The sequence below is a fragment of the Cottoperca gobio genome, chromosome 6, assembly GCF_900634415.1.
Source record: "Cottoperca gobio chromosome 6, fCotGob3.1, whole genome shotgun sequence".
NCBI lineage: Eukaryota > Metazoa > Chordata > Actinopteri > Perciformes > Bovichtidae > Cottoperca > Cottoperca gobio.
In genome coordinates, this window is record NC_041360.1 from 1772347 (window position 1) to 1791655 (window position 19309).

Genomic DNA, 19309 nt, shown 5'->3' on the forward strand with positions numbered 1-19309 from the left:
CCCCCCCCCCTTTGCCTTAGTGAGGTGCCATTACCTCCTGTGTACTAGGATAAAGTGTGCATGTAAACATGTACCTGGTAGAGGAAGCGCTGGCTGAACTGGTGCATGGCGCCCTGCAGCTGGCTGCGCTGGCTCTGCCACTGCTGGTAGTTGCGCACCGACTCAGCCGTGGGCCTCTGCCATGTGGTGGTTCTGGTGTTGTGGTCCACGTAGTAGAACCTTCCCCGCTGGTCCACTCGCTTTTCCCAGCTGGAGGGGGGACAGAGACATCTACATTAATCAAGAGTGGGTGGTTGTATCAAAAAGCTTGGCTGCTGGTAGTAATAGCACTGATTTAAAAAGACAAGGAAAGAACAAACAAAGATAAGAAGAGAACACAGTAAAGGGAAGGGGACAGAGTGGGAGGGAGGAAGAATAAAAGAGGAAAGAAAAGGGAGGGAATAGGGGATAAAAGCTGTAAAGCTGTAAAGAAGCAGGAAATACATGGAGAAGGAAAGGATAGATTAAGCTATCAAGATGGTGAAACCAAACTATCCCTGATAGAATGTACTTCATAAAAGTTGTGGATTACTTAGGTTAGTAAAAGATTTTGGCTTTACATTGGAAGTAGTTCTTCAATTTGTCATACGTCTAACAGAAATGTACAAACTTTCACATAATCAGTGCTAGTAACTTGTTCTACAGCTCCAGAAAATCAAGTTTGCAGGCAAAGAATAATGCTGTTCACAAACTTTAATTAGTTTGCGGTTATAACTGCTTTGGCTCAGCCTCAGACGTCACTATAAAGACAATGTCAGGCTTTGATTACAATGATGACGGAAAACAATGGGAGACGCCAGGTTTATGAGTGACAATAACCATGTGATGTGCTGTGCTGTGGTGTGTGTGTGTGTGTGTGTGTGTGTGTGTGTGTGTGTCAGTGCCTGCCAGTGGCATTACTCAGATGTCTATGTATACCCTGTTCTTCCCCTGAGACTGGGGGTCTGGACATGGACTGAGATATAGACAGTCCCCACACCCACACAGTTTCGCAGGACTGACTGCTGCTCTGCTGCTATTCTCATAGCTCTGACTTCAGCGCTACAGAATTTAGAAGAGAAAACAGCATCGACTTCCGTATGCTAACAAAAACACACCATGCAGATACCAACAGGCTTGAGAAACATGGACACACACAATAGTGCTTCCACTGAAGCCCTGATGTTAAAACTCTGACGTTTTAGAAAAAAACTTATTCAACAGGAGGAAATAGTACATTTGGTGGGACTATTTTCAACAGTGGCTTAATCCACATTTGCTGCTGTAGTGAGTATTTGGGGCAGCAGGATGGTGTTTGGATTGAGTCAGAAATAAAGTACAGTGTGTGTTCATGGTAGTGAAGGAACATGTCAGCCAGTGCAACAGTGTAGCTCAGTGATCAGCAGAATCAATCATTTTTGGTATGAGTCTATTCATATAATTTGTTGACAATAAGAAACATTTAGAATATCCCCAGACTGATCCCTTAAGACGCTCTTGCTGTTCCCACCTATTTGTCGTATTTGAGTTTTATGTTATGTGTATCCAGAGATTTCTGCTATGAAACATTTCTGTGCTGTGGCTCAGATGCTATGCTGCACATTATTTCATGTTAATAAAATTCTGTCAAAATGAAAGTAATTCATAGTATACTATAGTATACTCATAGTAATTATTGTAGGTGACTTTAATATTCATGTGGATGTTGATAGTGACAGCCTTAATAATGCATTTATCTCAATATTAGATTCAATTGGGTTCAGTCAAAATGTACATGAACCAACTCACTGTTTAAACCACACTCTGGACCTTGTTCTGGGATATGGTGTTGAAATTGAAAGTTTATCAGTGTGTCCACATAATCTTCTTTTATCAGACCATTTTTTAATAACTTTTGAAGTCCTGTTACTGGACTACAAGCCAGTAGGCAAAATATCCTACGCTCGATGTTTATCTGAAAGTGCTGTGACTAAATTTAAGGAAGTGATTCCATCAGCACTTAATTTAATACCAGGACTCAATATCAATATAACAGAGGACTCCAATGCTAACTTTAGTCCCTCCCAAATTAATCATCTTGTTGATAGCACTGCAGCCTCACTGCCTCTGTCGCTCCTCTAAAGAAGAAGATCATAAAACAGAAAAAGAAAGCTCCATGGCTTAATTTACAAATCCGCAAACTAAAACAAAAGTCGAGAAATCTTGAAAGTAAATGGCGTTCCACTAAATTGGAAGAATCTCGTTTAGTCTGGTTAGATCATCTTAAAACGTATAAGAAGGCTCTCCGTAATGCCAGAGCAGCTTATTACTCTTCCTTAATAGAAGAAAATAAGAACAACCCCAGGTTTCTTTTCAGCACTGTAGCCAGGCTGACAGAGAGCCACAGCTCTACAGAGCCTTCTGTTCCTATATCTCTCAGTAGTGACGACTTCATGAGCTTCTTTAACGATAAAATTATAATTATTAGAGACAAAATTAATCTCCTCCTGACCTCAATTGGTAATGACTTCACTTCAACTTTCGGAACTCAAAAACATCTGTAACTCCTGAAATATATCTAGACTGTTTTACTCCAATCAACCTTAACCAACTAACTAAAGAAATCTAAATGTATGTATTTATAGAACAAGGTCTCAGCAATCGAGATTGACATTTTTTCATAAATTATGTGTTTTTCCTGTCATGCAACTTTCATCATTAGCATTAAATATACAAAATAATAATTGTGGACATAAAAAAAAAAATCACATTTTTGATTTCAAATAGACATTTACTTCAATACATCAACTGCATTGGAGGAACATATTGTAGTCATATTCATTTAAAACAAAGAAAGTTCCATCTGACTGATGATGACACAGACCTGACGGTGGTGACTGAGACCTGACGGTGGTGACTGAGACCTGACGGTGGTGACACAGACCTTACGGTCGTGACAGTGACCAAGTTATTTCTTTACAAAAGAGACAGTGTTGACACATCAGGGTTGTGACAGTAGCAACATCAATAAATATGTAGAAATTCTTGAAAAAATAGCAAACTTACAGGAGCCTGTTTGCTCTTGTAGCATTTAGTAGATGTGGAGGGTGGAAAGAGAGTCCTCAGGAGTACAGTTCATCATGGGGTTGCCTGAGTTTATTGCTTTTTTAATAAATATTTGACGGTGTTGACCTTGGACACATTTTGAGCAACCATAAAATAAAGTGAATATATTTGAACATTCATTACATTTAGTTTTAAAGAAATATTGGACTCTACTCTTTCATTTGGTATATATATATATATTATACATTATAAATGAGTTGTTCACAATTATTTATCGAATTGAAATGACAATCTCTTGTCTGGGGACAACTGATTTTCTGGGTATTGGGTTATCATATAATCATTTATCAAATTAAAGACAAACATATGAAATTTGTTTACATTTGTGCAAAAGACCCTTAGATGATCAACCCTGATTATTTTAAATGAGAAAATGTTATTGCTTTTCAACGGAATTAGCACTTCCATGTTTTATTCTCAAATTCTCAAGAATCAGTGAAATATGATCAACCTGTCTCTATTATCTGGCTACGTGTTAACGATGAATCCTCCATGACAGCCAAAGTCAGCCATGGAGTTCCGCAGGGTTCTGTACTTGGACCGATTTTATTCACCTTATACAGTTAGGTCCATAAATATTTAGACATTGACACAATGTTCATCATTCTGGCTCTGTACACAACCACAATGGACTTGAAATTAAACAATCAATATGTGCTTTAAATGCAGACTTTCAGCTTTAATTTGAGGGTATTTACATCCAAATCAGATGAATGGTGGAGGAATTACAACACATTTTATACGTGGTATAATTTTAATATTTGGTTGCAAATCCTTTGCAGTCAATGACAGCCTGAAGTCTGGAACCCATAGACATCACCAGACGCTGGGTTTGGTCCCTGGTGATGCTCTGCCAGGCCTCTACTGCAGCAGTCTTCACTTCCTGCTTGTTCTTTGGGCAGTTTCCCTTCAGTTTTGTCTTCAGCAAGTGAAATGCATGCTCAAGTGGATTCAGGTCAGGTGACTGACTTGGCCATTGCAGGACATTCCACTTCTTTGCCTTAAAAAACTCTTTGGTTGCTTTTGCAGTATACTTTGGGTCATTGTCTATCTGCACTGTGAAGCGCCGTCCAATGAGTTCTGAAGCATTTGGCTGAATATGAGCAGATAATATTGCCCGAAACACTTCAGAGTTCATCCTGCTGCTTTTGTCAGCAGTCACATCATCAATAAATACAAAGGAACCAGTTCCATTGGCAGCCATACATGCCCACGCCATAACATGACCAACACCATGCTTCACTGATGAGGTGGTGTGCTTTGGATCATGAGCAGTTCCTTCCCTTCTCCATACTCTTATCTTCCCATCATTCTACAAGTTGATCTTTGTCTCATCTGTTTATTGGATGTTGATCCGGAACTTTACAGGCTTTTTTAGATGCGTTTTAGAAAACTCTAATCTGGTCTTCCTGTTGTTGAGGCTCACCAATGGTTTACATCGTGTGGTGAACCCTCTGTATTTACAGAGCCAAAATTATGAGAATTGTGTCAATGTCCAAATATTTATGGACCTAACTGTATATGCTTCCCTTGGGCTATATTATAAGGAACCACTCTATAAACTTTCATTGTTATGCGGATGATACACAATTATATCTATCAATTAAACCAGATGAAACCAATCAATTAGCTAAACTTCAAGCATGCCTTAAGGATATAAAAACTTGGATGTCTAGCAACTTTTTGATGTTAAACACAGACAAAACTGAAGTTATTATACTTGGCCCCAAAGGTCTCCGAAACACTTTTTCTAATGACATAGTAACTCTGGATGGCATTAATTTGGCCTCCAGCGCCACCGTAAGGAATCTCAGCATTATCTTTGATCAGGATCTGTCCTTTAACTCCCACATAAAACAAATCTCAAGGACTGCCTTCTTTCATCTACATAACGTTGTAAAAATAAGACACATCCTGTCTCAGCAGAAAAACTAGTCCATGCATTTGTTGCTTCAAGGCTGGATTACGGCAACTCCTTATTATCAAGTTGTCCCAAAAAGTCCCTTAAGACTCTCCAGTTAATCCAAAATGCAGCGGCACGTGTATTGACTAGAACAAGGAAACGGGATCATATTACTCCTGTATTAGCTGCTCTGCACTGGCTCCCGGTAAAATACAGAATAGATTTCAAAATCCTTCTCCTGACTTACAAATCAATTAATGGTCAGGCTCCAGCATATCTTAAAGATCTCATAGTGCGCTCCCAGAATGCAGGGTTACTTATAACCTAGAGTTACTCCTAGAGTCTCTAAGAGTACAATGGGAGCCAGAGCCTTCAGCTATCAAGCTCCTCTCCAGTGGAACCAGCTTCCAGTTTGTGTTCGGGAGGCAGACACACTCTCCACATTTAAGAGCAGGCTAAAGACTTTCCTTTTTGATAAACCTTATAGTTAGGGCTGGCTAGAGTTTACCTTGGACCAGCCCCTAGTTATTCTGCTATAGGCTTAGACTGCCGGGGGACTTGCACCTCTCTCCTCCCCTACCTCTTCTTCTCCCTCTCTATCTGTATGCATTTATGTAAATGTATGTTACTAACTAAGCATCAAGGGTATCATCCCCGAAGTTTCTGTGTCTCTCATGTGGCAGGTTGCCACTGTTAAAGTTTACGTCTGGATCATGAATCGTGGCTGTGCCTGGTGCCCTGGTCCTGCCTGACGCCCACATTAATATGTTTTTTAAGCCTTTTTTTATCATCTTGGAGTCATCCTTTTTTTTTTTCTTCATCACAACATCATTTCTGTCACATGGATGTTGTATTTTTACTGTGTTGTTTATTCTGTACACACAACATCTATTGCACGTCTGTCCGTCCTGGGAGAGGGATCCCTCCTCAGTTGCTCTCCCTGAGGTTTCTTCCAGTTTCCCCCCTTTAATTGTGGGGTTTCTTTTAGGAAGTTTAATCCTTGTGTGGTGCGAGGGTCTAAGGACAGAGGGGGTCGTAAAGCACACTGAGACAAATGTGTCATTTGTGATATTGGGCTGTATTAATACATTTGATTTGATTATACTGCAGTGTGCCATTTTTGCATTATGTCTACTCTCCATTCTGATTATTGTCAGTTTGGTATTACGGACGTGCCGGTCTGGTTCATGACAGCCCCAATAAGCTGAACTGGGGTTTGGGAATCATCTCAGTGTCAGTATCAAAACACACAGCCACATTAACACTCTACCACAGGGGTGTCAAACTCATTTTAGTTCAGGGGCCACATGCAGCCCAATTTGATCTCAAGTGGACCGGACCAGTAAAATCATATAATAACCTGTAAATAACCACAACTCCAAATGTTCCCCTTTGTTTTAGTACAAAAAAGTACATTCTGAAAATATTCACATTTAATTAACTATATTTTTACAAAACATTATGATTATTATTTACTTTATGATCAAAACAACTCGTCAGGCTATAGAAATGATTTTAAATGTACATTAATTTCCACATCTGTGTAGTAATCATGATCACCTGAACTGACACGACACCACACAAACTAAAGTGGGAACTATTAAGGAAGACGGTTAAGTTATCCGCCTGCCTTGTAAATGTATAAAATGTATACATAAAAAAATACATAAAAGTTGTGGCTCTTTGTACTGAAGCTGCTGACTGACATTATATATCACAATGTTCAATGTCTTAAAATATTTCCAAAGTCATTTTCACAGAAATATATTCACAGAATATATTGTTCATGGTGCAAAAGTGTCTGAAGCAGCATTTGCAATAAGTGTAGTATGGCAGGCTATAGGTAACGTCTTTATCACTGAGAAGGCTGTCAAACTGACGGTGATTCAGACCTCTGGCTCGGATGAAATTAACAGTTCGGACAACCACTGCCATGACGTGATCCATTTTTAACGACTTGCAACACAATGCTTCCTGGTGCAAAATACAGTGAAATGTCCAAAAACCATGTCCTCCATTTGCAGCCTGTACTTTCTCTCTGACGTTTGTCACAACACCTGCTTTTTCCCCGATCATTGATGGCGCGCCATCTGTAGCCACGCTAACAGCACAGTGTTTCTCGTCCTCACCCTCACAGTCTGGCTTTGATGCCAACGCTATTTCGCTAGCAATAAGGTAGCTAGCTTTCACTGCTGCATCGCCGATATCTCGGCTACGGGTAAAAACAGACTGCTGCTTCTTCAGACCCGCTAACAATTCATGTATCTTCTCTCTTCTCAGTTGTCCTTGCAAGCTGTTGTATTTTTCGCCATGATGAGTCTCATAGTGGCGCCGAATATTAGATTCTTTAAGCCCTGAAACCTGCCGCGAACACACCGAGCACACAGCTTCCACACTTGCCTCTGTGAATAAATAGGAAACGGTCCATTTGTCTTGGAAAACTCTACACTCCGTGTCCACTTTTTGACAAAGACATTGTGTGTAATGACGGTGACACAGAGTGTAATGTTGACAGAACCCGCCAGCTCCAGAAGTTCTTTACCAGCAGCTCCAGCATAAACAGTTTGCTTGCTTGCGTGTTGTGTGCGACCCCCAGTGGACACATTTGAAATAACAGTTACTTTAATTGAAAAATTGCAGTTAATGTCTTCTCTGTAATCTTTACACTATGCAAAATCATCGCTGAATTGGACCCTCAGGCCCGCGGGCCGTATGTTTGAGACCCCTGCTCTACCACCATTAGAATGCCACCAGCACCCGGCCAGCATGGGAAACACTGCAGTCACTGAAGTATCGCTCACAGTTTTGATTAAGTAGTACATAAGAGCTCTTTTCTTTAGACTGTCCATTTGGACTTAGAGTTTTTTTAGTATTTTTTTTTAAAGAAGTCACTGCTACATTTAGGCTTGGTACAGCTATTGTCATTCTATGATGGGGGTTTCCCTCTAACTATAACCAGTTAAAAATAAGTAGTTTAGTCCAATTGTATCCATTTAATATAACACAAAATGTTGCTTCACGATCCAGTTTCTATTGTATAGCTTTGTCTAAATAACACTGTCTCAAACAAAAACTCAAACATTGTGGCTGACATATCACGTGGTGCTGACAAGTACAGCTTTATGTAAACAGCATCAGTTTTAATTTAAGAGGCCCTACTATGCTGGACTAAAAGAAAATGTTAAGACGCCCTGCAATTTAGCAGAGTGGTTGAGATTGTGATGCATCACTAGTTACAAACTCTAAAGTACAATTGATAAATAGTGGTATGACTCAGAAGCTCTCCTCAGTTTGGCTTTGGATGGTTTTCATTATTTTTAACTTCCAAACCTCGAATGCCTAACATCCCCCACCCTGCCCCCAGCCTCTAAACAGTTCCTGGTGTGTACATCTGGAGCACTAGGCCGGCATTAGCTTGCTAATTGATCCTCTGAAGGGCCACGGCGGCCAGCAGCCAACACAGTGGTGGATGGAAGTACATGTGGCTCTAAGAAAGGACTTTTGTTCTCTGGGCCCCCTTGCTCTCATACCTTGTATGGAACAACTGAGATGGGGGGGGGGGGGGGGGGGGGGGGGGGTGAAGGATTTGGGAGAAGGGGGGGTTACCTTTTCCTAAAAACAGCCTCTCTTTCCCTAGGTCACCCAGTCACACACTCAGTTGAAATCAATAAATAATGTGCAAGTTAAAATGTCATAAAAAGGGCTGTACGCTGGCAGGGGTACTCTGTTCTCCTAATGCTGTCCACAAGAGAGGGAGAAAACTGTTCTCATTATGATGCATTAGCACACAAACACTAAAACCCAACTGGGTGATTTATGACCAATTACAATGTATGTAGTTATAACTGAAAACATACATTCCTAAAACAAACAAACAAGAAACAAGAAGGCTTGGTCTGGCAGTGGACAGGACAGAGGCTGAACATTCCTCTGGACACATTTCTGTACTTTATCTGCTAAATTTGGAGGCAAATTCAATTAATTTCAATGGAATTTTTGCAATCGGAGGATTGCAGGTGTGAAGTGAATCTGCATTCATTCTTTGTATCAAGTTCAACTTTTATGAACTTTCGACACACATATTCATTAGCATCCACTTTTATTTAACCTCATCTGTCTGAGTATAAACTTAACAGTGGTACAAATATGTATTTTCTTAAAACTGTAAACTAATTCTATTTTTTTCCCCATTCAATAACGGAGAGCTACTGCGGTAGTATGTTCCTTAAGGAGCCCTGTGAGTAGTCCCCTGATCACCAAGCACGTGGAAGCAAATGTTTTGCATGTGAATGAGCCAGATCTTAACATGCAAACATACTGTGTGTGAAGATGCATTTCTTTCTGTACATACTGTATGTAAAGTTGTCTTTCTGTACATACTGTATGTAAAGATATCTTTCTGTACATACTGTATGTAAAGATGTCTTTCTGTACATACTGTATGTAAAGATGTCTTTCTGTACATACTGTATGTAAAGTTGTCTTTCTGTACATACTGTGTGTAAAGATGTCTTTCTGTACATACTGTATGTAAAGTTGTCTTTCTGTACATACTGTGTGTAAAGATGTCTTTCTGTACATACTGTATGTAAAGTTGTCTTTCTGTACATACTGTGTGTAAAGATGTCTTTCTGTACATACTGTATGTAAAGTTGTCTTTCTGTACATACTGTGTGTAAAGATGTCTTTCTGTACATACTGTGTGTAAAGTTGTCTTTCTGTACATACTGTGTGTAAAGATGTCTTTCTGTACATACTGTATGTAAAGTTGTCTTTCTGTACATACTGTATGTAAAGTTGTCTTTCTGTACATACTGTATGTAAAGTTGTCTTTCTGTACATACTGTGTGTAAAGATGTCTTTCTGTACATACTGTATGTAAAGATGTCTTTCTGTACATACTGTGTGTAAAGATGTCTTTCTGTACATACTGTATGTAAAGATGTCTTTCTGTACATACTGTATGTAAAGATGTCTTTCTGTACATACTGTATGTAAAGATGTCTTTCTGTACATACTGTGTGTAAAGATGTCTTTATGTACATACTGTATGTAAAGATGTCTTTCTGTACATACTGTATGTAAAGATGTCTTTCTGTACATACTGTATGTAAAGATGTCTTTCTGTACATACTGTATGTAAAGTTGTCTTTCTGTACATACTGTATGTAAAGATGTCTTTCTGTACATACTGTATGTAAAGATGCATTTCTTTCTGTACATACTGTATGTAAAGATGTCTTTCTGTACATACTGTATGTAAAGATGTCTTTCTGTACATACTGTATGTAAAGATGTCTTTATGTACATACTGTATGTAAAGATGCATTTCTTTCTGTACATACTGTATGTAAAGATGTCTTTCTGTACATACTGTATGTAAAGATGTATTTCTGTACATACTGTATGTAAAGTTGTCTTTATGTACATACTGTATGTAAAGATGCATTTCTTTCTGTACATACTGTATGTAAAGATGTCTTTCTGTACATACTGTATGTAAAGATGTCTTTCTGTACATACTGTATGTAAAGTTGTCTTTCTGTACATACTGTATGTAAAGATGTCTTTCTGTACATACTGTATGTAAAGTTGTATTTCTGTACATACTGTATGTAAAGTTGTCTTTCTGTACATACTGTATGTAAAGATGTCTTTCTGTACATACTGTATGTAAAGTTGTATTTCTGTACATACTGTATGTAAAGTTGTCTTTCTGTACATACTGTGTGTAAAGATGTCTTTCTGTACATACTGTATGTAAAGATGTCTTTCTGTACATACTGTATGTAAAGATGTCTTTCTGTACATACTGTATGTAAAGATGTCTTTATGTACATACTGTATGTAAAGATGCATTTCTTTCTGTACATACTGTATGTAAAGATGTCTTTCTGTACATACTGTATGTAAAGATGTCTTTCTGTACATACTGTATGTAAAGATGTATTTCTGTACATACTGTATGTAAAGTTGTCTTTATGTACATACTGTATGTAAAGATGCATTTCTTTCTGTACATACTGTATGTAAAGATGTCTTTCTGTACATACTGTATGTAAAGATGTCTTTCTGTACATACTGTATGTAAAGATGTCTTTCTGTACATACTGTATGTAAAGATGTCTTTCTGTACATACTGTATGTAAAGTTGTCTTTCTGTACATACTGTATGTAAAGATGTCTTTCTGTACATACTGTATGTAAAGTTGTATTTCTGTACATACTGTATGTAAAGTTGTCTTTCTGTACATACTGTATGTAAAGATGTCTTTCTGTACATACTGTATGTAAAGTTGTATTTCTGTACATACTGTATGTAAAGTTGTCTTTCTGTACATACTGTGTGTAAAGATGTCTTTCTGTACATACTGTATGTAAAGATGTCTTTCTGTACATACTGTATGTAAAGATGTCTTTCTGTACATACTGTATGTAAAGATGTCTTTATGTACATACTGTATGTAAAGATGCATTTCTTTCTGTACATACTGTATGTAAAGATGTCTTTCTGTACATACTGTATGTAAAGATGTCTTTCTGTACATACTGTATGTAAAGATGTATTTCTGTACATACTGTATGTAAAGTTGTCTTTATGTACATACTGTATGTAAAGATGCATTTCTTTCTGTACATACTGTATGTAAAGATGTCTTTCTGTACATACTGTATGTAAAGATGTCTTTCTGTACATACTGTATGTAAAGATGTCTTTCTGTACATACTGTATGTAAAGATGTCTTTCTGTACATACTGTATGTAAAGATGTCTTTCTGTACATACTGTATGTAAAGATGTCTTTCTGTACATACTGTATGTAAAGTTGTCTTTCTGTACATACTGTGTGTAAAGATGTCTTTCTGTACATACTGTATGTAAAGTTGTCTTCATGTACATACTGTGTGTAAAGATGTCTTTCTGTACATACTGTATGTAAAGATGTCTTCATGTACATACTGTATGTAAAGATGCATTTCTTTCTGTACATACTGTATGTAAAGATGTCTTTCTGTACATACTGTATGTAAAGATGTCTTTCTGTACATACTGTATGTAAAGATGTATTTCTGTACATACTGTATGTAAAGTTGTCTTTATGTACATACTGTATGTAAAGATGCATTTCTTTCTGTACATACTGTATGTAAAGATGTCTTTCTGTACATACTGTATGTAAAGTTGTCTTTCTGTACATACTGTATGTAAAGATGTCTTTCTGTACATACTGTATGTAAAGTTGTATTTCTGTACATACTGTATGTAAAGTTGTATTTCTGTACATACTGTATGTAAAGTTGTATTTCTGTACATACTGTATGTAAAGTTGTATTTCTGTACATACTGTATGTAAAGATGTCTTTCTGTACATACTGTATGTAAAGTTGTATTTCTGTACATACTGTATGTAAAGTTGTATTTCTGTACATACTGTATGTAAAGATGTCTTTCTGTACATACTGTATGTAAAGTTGTATTTCTGTACATACTGTATGTAAAGTTGTCTTTCTGTACATACTGTATGTAAAGTTGTATTTCTGTACATACTGTATGTAAAGATGTCTTTCTGTACATACTGTATGTAAAGATGTCTTTATGTACATACTGTATGTAAAGATGCATTTCTTTCTGTACATACTGTATGTAAAGATGTCTTTCTGTACATACTGTATGTAAAGTTGTCTTTCTGTACATACTGTGTGTAAAGTTGTCTTTCTGTACATACTGTGTGTAAAGTTGTCTTTCTGTACATACTGTGTGTAAAGTTGTCTTTCTGTACATACTGTATGTAAAGATGTCTTTCTGTACATACTGTATGTAAAGATGTCTTTCTGTACATTCTGTATGTAAAGATGCATTTCTTTCTGTACATACTGTGTGTAAAGTTGTCTTTCTGTACATACTGTATGTAAAGATACAGTTCTTTCTGTACATACTGTATGTAAAGATGTCTTTCTGTACATACTGTATGTAAAGTTGTCTTTCTGTACATACTGTGTGTAAAGTTGTCTTTCTGTACATACTGTATGTAAAGTTGTCTTTCTGTACATACTGTGTAAAGTTGTCTTTCTGTACATACTGTGTGTAAAGTTGTCTTTCTGTACATACTGTATGTAAAGATGTCTTTCTGTACATACTGTATGTAAAGTTGTCTTTCTGTACATACTGTGTGTAAAGTTGTCTTTCTGTACATACTGTATGTAAAGATGTCTTTCTGTACATACTGTGTGAAGATGTCTTTCTGTACATACTGTATATTAGTATGTACAGTACACTCTGTATGCCTAATGAACCAGTTCTCATTATGCCCTAGTGAAGTGCATGCCCATACAAATATTCTTTCCTTATCTACAGACATTTTCTGAGACAGGAGATCCATTTTTTGTTGTTGTAAATACAAACAAAAATAGTCTCAAAGCAGATTACCTACATGGCTTGTAACATTGATGTTATTGTTTAAATGAAACTGACTTCAGTCTTTCTGTTGCTGAAATTACGATTGATAATCTCTCAATTAATTAAAACAAAAAAATGTTTGGAGGTTTATGTAATCTGTACAAAACTGAATGCAATTAATCTAAACTGCATTTTCTTATTTGTTGCATGATATTGAGAAATCAAAGTCTTGTGGTCAGAAGTGAAGACATGACGAGCTGATATCTATCTAATGTCTAACCTGGTCTTACCCCAATGTGTGTCAAACAATCAATGCATCAACAGAGAAAACGCATATCAAAATGTAACAAGCATACCCTGGTGGCAGTGGTCTCTCCCAGGTTGTGGTTTTGGTGTTGTGGTCGACATAGTACACTCTGCCATGAGGCAGCACCCTCTGCTCCCAGCTACAGAGAGAAAGACAGAGTATTACATTTGCTTCTACAATTCAACATTACAGCACCTATTTTTCAAGATTTATCATAATCAATTTCTTTGATTCACTTTCCTCCCATTAACCATTCTGTACATTCACAAATACTATTGTTAATACATTATTAAATATTGTATTGTTTTACAGTATTGCAATTATATTTTTAACAGTAACACAGAGGATAAACATGTTTTACTTTTTACGTTTTTGTCATCTCATGCTGTGCTCATTCTGCCAATAAGTGTTTTTCAGGACTTTTTGTTTTGTCATAGCAAGTAAAGAACAGGTGGATTTAATAATGTCATTAATGGCTGCGATAACAGGCCTGCTATTGTTCATGCTGGCTCATCAGCATGGTGTACGGAGACACTTACATGGAACAGAGCTATCAGAGTACATAGTAACATTACAGAACAATGTTTTTATTAGCTCCACATGTACATGTCCTGCTATGACAAGTCAAAAACATCAGTTTGACTGAAAACTGGATATTACTACAATTTAATATCTTGAGCATTGACTAATTTGTTCTGACTTTGCTCTTCATCAAACTGCACTGCTTCAAATAGTGTTCTGAATGTGTGATGTTCTGATGCACTCATCTTTGCATGCACTGATTCTCACCCTGCCGGGAGCGAGTCTATAGTGGGCTCTGTGGTGCTGATGCTGGCTTGCTCTGTGCTAGAGGGGGCGTTGGGGCTGGGCTCCGCCGGCGGAGCCGGGCCCAGGGCGTCCTGACCTGGAGAGGGGCTCCCGCTGCTGCTGCTGGCAGCTGGGGATCGGCCCGACGGAGAGGATGGAGGAGGTGTGTGACGGGCCACGCCCCCACGATTACTCTCCAGCCCGTTAGACGTCAACTCAGCTTTGTCTGAGCGAAAACACAGAAGAGATGAGAGAGGAGGGACTTATTGTTGGTGTTGGGGAGATAGCTCATACCAAACCAGGATCTAAGAATCACCCTATGTGGTGATTTTTCTTTCTTTCTTTTGATCATAGTAGTAGTATAATACTGCATTCATGTGCTACTGAGAAGGTCTGACATGTGGTTGCTGGCTACTACAAATTGTTATATTCTAGTAAACTGTAAAAACAAACCAAGAGGACAAACAGTAAACAAACTGTTACAGAGGCTTTGCAAGCTGAATAATTGGTCAGTGTTAGCAGAGATCTACACTCTACACACACAACCTCTAGTCCATTTATGTATTTTTTATTGTATGATTCACACAACCGTGCTTAAAACAAATATAAAATATACAGAACTGAAAGTTGAGTTAACTGGATTAGCGTTAGACTGATTTTTTATTTGTTAATTTAGGACACTGGGATATTATGCAGTCACACTGATACAATAGATGTTATGCAGATTTTGATTAGGATTGGGTCAGAACTTACAGGCAGCTCTGTTTTGGATCCAGTTCACATTTAGCAAAATACACAAATGATGTGAGCTACGTCCCAAACCGTGCATAATTCAAGCTTATCAATTCAATAGTTCCGCATCTGTCATGGGAAAATAATGTGTGTGAAGTGAATATGCTACAGCTGATATTTATAATGTTTATATGTGTCCGATACAAATAATCAACATGCCATATTTTCACAATTCTAATCTCATTTGCAGGGTGTAGCTACAGGTTCTCAACAGGCTGCCACACAGTCGATTGAGTTTTTTTTACTTTAAAACTAAAACAGATTTTAATAATTGTATTATTATGAACACATTTTAACACAGAATACAAGATTCTGTTGATAAATGTATAAATCCTGAGACACAATAACAGATTTTTCCAATACCTGCGCCGCTTCCAGGGCTGACGTGACTCTTGGAGGACCAACGTCGCCCAGACGAGCCCGGCCCGGGGATCTGCTCCTCATTCAGCTCCCCGTTAGTTAGAGAGCTCCCTCTGGAGCCCCCTGGGGAGCCGCCCTGCGTACCCCCCACTGAGTGCCTGTTACTCCTGCAAAATAGAAAGAGAAACTCAGAAACAGAGAGAGAGTGAAGGGGATGTGAAGGAGATGAGTAATACAAGTGAAAGAAAAGGAGATGATGAAGAAAGGCAGGCAGGCAGGCAGGGAGGGAGGTGCAGGCAGGGAGGGAGGTGCACTGAGAGAGGAGTGAGATGACAAAGAAATATCAACACTTACTGTATGAAAAAAAAAAAAAGTGTTTTACTCATTCATTGATTGCCTTCCTCTTTTATTAAAAGAAAAACATGTTGGCTTTCCCTCCCCAGGACCAAGGAATGCTGAGGCAAACCGGATTAAGGCTGCACTCTGTTTATTCGCCACAATAAGGAGGAGCAGAGGAAGCGCCACACACACACACACACACACACACACACACACACACACACACACACACACACACACACACACACACACACACACACACACACACACACACACACACACACACACACACACACACACACACACACACACACGACTCTTTGCTGAACTGTGTTTAATGCCCCCCTACAATGTTTAGAGGGAAATACCATCCGACCTGATGCACCCCCATCGCAAAGCTTTGAAATGAATGCAGTCTGCTCCACTATTTATTATCCCACTAGCATTGTAGTCGGTGAGAGCAGCGTCAGAAACCACATCCAGAGGGAATAATATGCTGGCACTCTGCATAAGTGCTTCACTCGACCATACTGGCACAAGCTTCCCTCACTCAATCCTTTTCGGTTCTTTCTTCCTGTTGATTACAATTATGCCTTCGGTTTATGTTTTTCACATAAGCACTTTGCAAACAGGATTTTAGAAAAATGTTATGCAAGTTTATTATTGTGCTATTATTTGTATTATTATACTTCAACATCTGCAGAGATTTGAAACCAAGGGTGTAGTGAACAGTGCTTAATTTAGATGCCTTAAAAGCTGGTTTTCAGTGTGTGTGCGTGTGCGTGAATAGTTTAAGACAAAAGCCATGCTCTTACTTAAAGTTGGTTGAGGCCTAAGTTCCATGTCACCCAGAGCCTCCTCCTATATATCTTGTTATGTTATTATGTTATGATCCTAAAAGCTCATGGTCCTTCTGTGAGGCTGGTGCACAAAACTATTTGCCCGAATGAAATTCAGTTTTAATAATAAATAGAAACCTAAAATGACATTAAAACTGTCTCTTAAGATGCAGTTTATTATCACTTCTTTGCAGGATTGGTCAATCAAAAACCTGGTAATACAAGTTTTGAGGAGTCCTGCTGTCTCACACATCTCTTTCAAAGATGGGAAGATAGATAAGATTCATTGGTCTCTCATCTCTCACTGTATCGACGGGTGTATCTAAATGTCAAACCATGCTTAGAGACTGTGTGTGTGTGTGTGTGTGTGTGTGTGTGTGTGTGTGTGTGTGTGTGTGTGTGTGTGTGTGTGTGTACCTGCTATGAGGTCCAGCTGTAATGGGAGACTCCTCACTCTGTGTCCTCCTCAGGGTGGGTCTATCTGACTGCAGTGTCTCTGCAAAGGCACAGAACATCATCATTGTACAGACAGATAACCAGCTAAAGACTAGCTGTCAATCACAACACATATGTTAATCTGGGAGAAGAAAAAGAGAGCGAGAACACAGATGGAAAGTGTTTGCTGAATAAGATTGATGCCAGTCCAACTTTCAAACATCACACACTCATGTCAATATGTACGGTTGAATTTAAGGGAAATGTACCGTGCCTAAAATGATGTCTAAAACATCTATATAGCCCTATTAATATATAATATAAAATATGGAGTCTTGGGTTTGAAATTACATATAGATACGATGAAGTACGAGGAGTTGGAACAAGCTTATAAACAAAAACATACAAGCTACTTATGGGGAAACAAATGGGGAAATTATATCTTTAGACTATTCCATTGATTTAGCCTAACACTCCTATCACATTGTTGGACTCACATTGGCCAGTTAAGGTGCCTACATTACCAATAATGCACTTGAGATTCAGGTGTGTTATGCTAATAGAGACTAATGTAGCGCCGTGCGGCTAGCTTCAAATATAGATGAAAAGCGGGCTCATTTTCAAACTTTAGCTTACTCAAGTGCCATCACGTTAGGCAGTTTATCAGTTTTCTAAAACACTTTTGTAAGGTCGATCTTTTCCAGAAAACACTTATGCCGGAGGCCTTTGTAGCATGTAATTCCCCACCTCTCTCTACTCTCATTACCTTTCATTCTCTTTAACTTTAATAGTACGACAAAGAACAACAGCAGCTTCCCATGCAACTATTCAAATGAGCATCAAGTATTTCATACTCTGAAACACTCTGCCAAGAAACAAACACCCAGCCGTTTTTAACAATCATTTCTCTAACGGCTACACTGGCTGGAACTTTTAAATAATTAAACGCTAAAGGTGCCTCAGCAACAAAATTGAGTTTCCCTAACACAAGTGTTAGTTCCAGTCTCTCCCAACAGGTTCTATTGTCACATTACTATATGAGGAAGTTCTCATAGTAAGGCTCAGGACACTCTTCATGAATAATCAAATCATAATAGACCTGAAACATGTGGCCTGTATACAGTAAGCTGGTGGTTTAATAAAGACCATTCATCCTGGTGTGTGTGTGTCGATACGCTCAGTCCCAAATGTGACTGAAGGGGCCTATAACATGTTTTTCATTAACACTCACTTTCTCCTTCACACAAACACAGCACCTTACTATGTGTAACACACTCACGCCACAGGCATAACAGCCTCAAACAGTATTCATATGTACACACATACTGTACATATTCAACACACGCACACAAAAAGCTGTCTTCTCCTTATACCGAATCTGTTGTACTTTGTGCATCCAGCACCGTCATTGGACGTGACGTAGTTGGAGGCAAGGATACTAAAGGGTATTTCAGCTTGGAATATTAGCCTCTGCCTCACTCTAGATGTTGCCCAAAAACAGAACGTGCCTGTTTTCTTTGCTTGTATTGCAAACTAGCTACGTTTGCAAAATTGAAAACGGCATCCCAAAATACGAGTGTAGAGGATGGTTGAGGATACATTTTGCAGTGTTTTGGCAGACTGATATTCAGCCGTATTTTTTCAAGACAGAGTATACGGTTGTAGAAATTCCGCGTAGAGACCGAGGCTGCATTAGTCGCATTGGGTGGCAGGGACCCCGCAAATCAGAAACTCGCGTGGAATATGCATCCTGGTACATTTAGGGCAATGTCCATGGCAGTATTTCTGTCTCATACAGTTAGCAAGTTACAATTCTTTGGCACATGGTTAATGTACAAAATTTGTTCAGTGAGTGTGTCTTTGCTTCAGTGTACATGTGGCTTCTTCTTCTGTGGGATGGGAAGTTGTGTATACATAAAGTGTGTGTAAGCATCTAACATTTACAAATTGTTCCAATATTCCCAGAGTTTAAATCTGGCTTCTGTTTCCTCCCATCTTTCAATACAA

General features: G+C 38.4%; 1 protein-coding gene across 5 annotated transcripts in view; it reads right to left on the reverse strand.

The window, feature by feature from the left end:
• wwp2 (WW domain containing E3 ubiquitin protein ligase 2) overlaps positions 1–19309 on the reverse strand; it is a 56494-nt gene that overhangs the window by 21698 nt on the left and 15487 nt on the right. For all 5 annotated transcript variants that reach the window (XM_029433604.1, XM_029433601.1, XM_029433603.1 and 2 more), the window contains 5 exons: positions 17285–17363; positions 15693–15856; positions 14520–14763; positions 13780–13869; positions 75–249 (listed from right to left, as the gene is read on the reverse strand). In XM_029433604.1, the coding sequence (XP_029289464.1) occupies positions 75–249; positions 13780–13869; positions 14520–14763; positions 15693–15856; positions 17285–17363 (752 nt within the window). The remainder of the gene's footprint in view (positions 1–74; positions 250–13779; positions 13870–14519; positions 14764–15692; positions 15857–17284; positions 17364–19309) is intronic.